This window comes from Eimeria maxima, genomic scaffold, assembly GCF_000499605.1.
Source record: "Eimeria maxima Weybridge genomic scaffold, Emw_scaff1214, whole genome shotgun sequence".
NCBI classification, from domain to species: Eukaryota; Apicomplexa; class Conoidasida; order Eucoccidiorida; family Eimeriidae; genus Eimeria; species Eimeria maxima.
Window position 1 is genome coordinate 9034 of NW_013563431.1, and position 1663 is coordinate 10696.

General features: G+C 42.0%; 1 protein-coding gene across 1 annotated transcript in view; it reads left to right on the forward strand.

The window, feature by feature from the left end:
- EMWEY_00050040 (serine/threonine protein phosphatase, putative) overlaps positions 1–1220 on the forward strand; it is a gene marked incomplete at both ends in the record, with an annotated part of 1983 nt that extends 763 nt beyond the window's left edge. Inside the window, 2 exons of the mRNA XM_013477383.1 lie at positions 194–315; positions 700–1220. Of these exons, the coding sequence (XP_013332837.1) occupies positions 194–315; positions 700–1220 (643 nt within the window). The remainder of the gene's footprint in view (positions 1–193; positions 316–699) is intronic.
- Positions 1221–1663: the final 443 nt, after the last annotated feature.

The following is a 1663-nucleotide window of genomic DNA, read 5'->3' on the forward strand; positions in this document are numbered from 1 at the left end:
ATTTTTTTTTTTTTTTTTTTTTTTTTTTTTTTTTTTTGAGGGTTTAGTGTTTAAATGTATAATACTGTTGATTTCTTTTTATTTTTAATTAAAAAAAATTTTTTAGGGTTTAGGGTTTTTCTAGGGTTTAGGGTTTAGGGTTTAGGGTTTAGGGTTTAGGGTTTAGGGTTTAGGGTTTAGGGTTTGTGTACAGGTACGTGCACCCAAGTGAGACGGCTCAATTTGGTGGTATAAGAGGACGACAATTAGCCTTCTCTGATGAGGGGAAGTACGGGAAAATGTTACGGTCTTTTTATGCTGCAGTAAATATAAATGGTATAATATTTACGCATGCAGGTATATCTCCTTTATTTGCTGCAGTGGGGCTGCAGCAATTGCAGCAGATGCTGCAGCAAGAATTAGCAAATGGTTGTCGTATATATTATGAGAAGCAGAGGAGACAAGAGGAAGAAAATAATAATAAAAAAAATAATAAAATAAATAATAATAATAATATAAATAATAATTTATTTATAGGGGGAGGAGATGGTCCCCTATGGAGTAGATTATACTTATTATCTCCTGCTGCTGTTGCATGCCCGCTGCTGCAGCAAGCGCTGCAGCAGCTGCATGCGCAAATAATGATAGTTGGGCATACAGTACAGGAGACACTAAGAATAGAGACACATTGTAGGGGACAACTTGTTGCTATAGATACAGGTATATCTAAATATGTTGCTAATTCTCCGCATGCAATAGAGATCAGCCCCAATGGAGATATATATGAGGTGGCTGTACACCCCAAACAGCAGCACCAGCAGCAGCAGCAGCAGCAGCAGCAGCAGCAACAGCAGCAAGGGGAGGGAGAGGAGGAGGGGGAGGAGAAACCTTTTATTGTATCTAGACGTAAATTAGATACTGCTCCTCTCTCTTATTATATACAGAAAAGGGAGAGGGAAGAAGCAGCAAAAAGGCAGCAGCAAGAACAAGAGCAGCAGCAACAGCAGCAACAGCAGCAACAGCAGCAAGAAGAAGAAGAAGAAACAGAGAGACAGGAAGAAGAGGAAGAAGAGGAATTATATCTAGAGGAGGGAGAAGAAGAAGAAGAAGAAGAAATAATATTTAACACTAATAACAACAGCAGCAACAACAGCAGCAACAGCAGCAACAGCAGCAGCAACAGCAGCAGCAACAGCAGCAGCAGCAGCAGCAGGAGCAGGGTAGCACAAGAAGAGCTGTAGGCACTAGGGGGCCCTCCACCGCCAGTGGGGGCCCCAAGCTGTGATGACCTTATTATTAAGGATAAATATTCTTATTGTCATTAATTTATGCAGCAGCAGCAGCAGCAGCAGCAGCAGCAATTGCAGCAGCTGCAGCAGCAGCAGCAGAAGTAGCAGCAGCAGCAGCAGAAGTAGCTGCAGCTGCTGCAGATGCTGCAGAAGAAGAAATAGCAGCAGCAGCAGCAGCAGCAGCAGCAGAAATCGCAGCAGGACATACAATATCGCATCATCATCGCCCGTTGCTGCAGCAGCAGTAGCTGCTGCTGCTGCTGCAGTTGCTGCTGCTGCTGCTGCTGAGGAGAGTAGGCAGCGTAAAGAGAGCACTAATAATTTGTTCTCTTTCTTTATTTTATTCTTTTATTTGCTCATCTAATTATATACTAATATATATATATATATATATA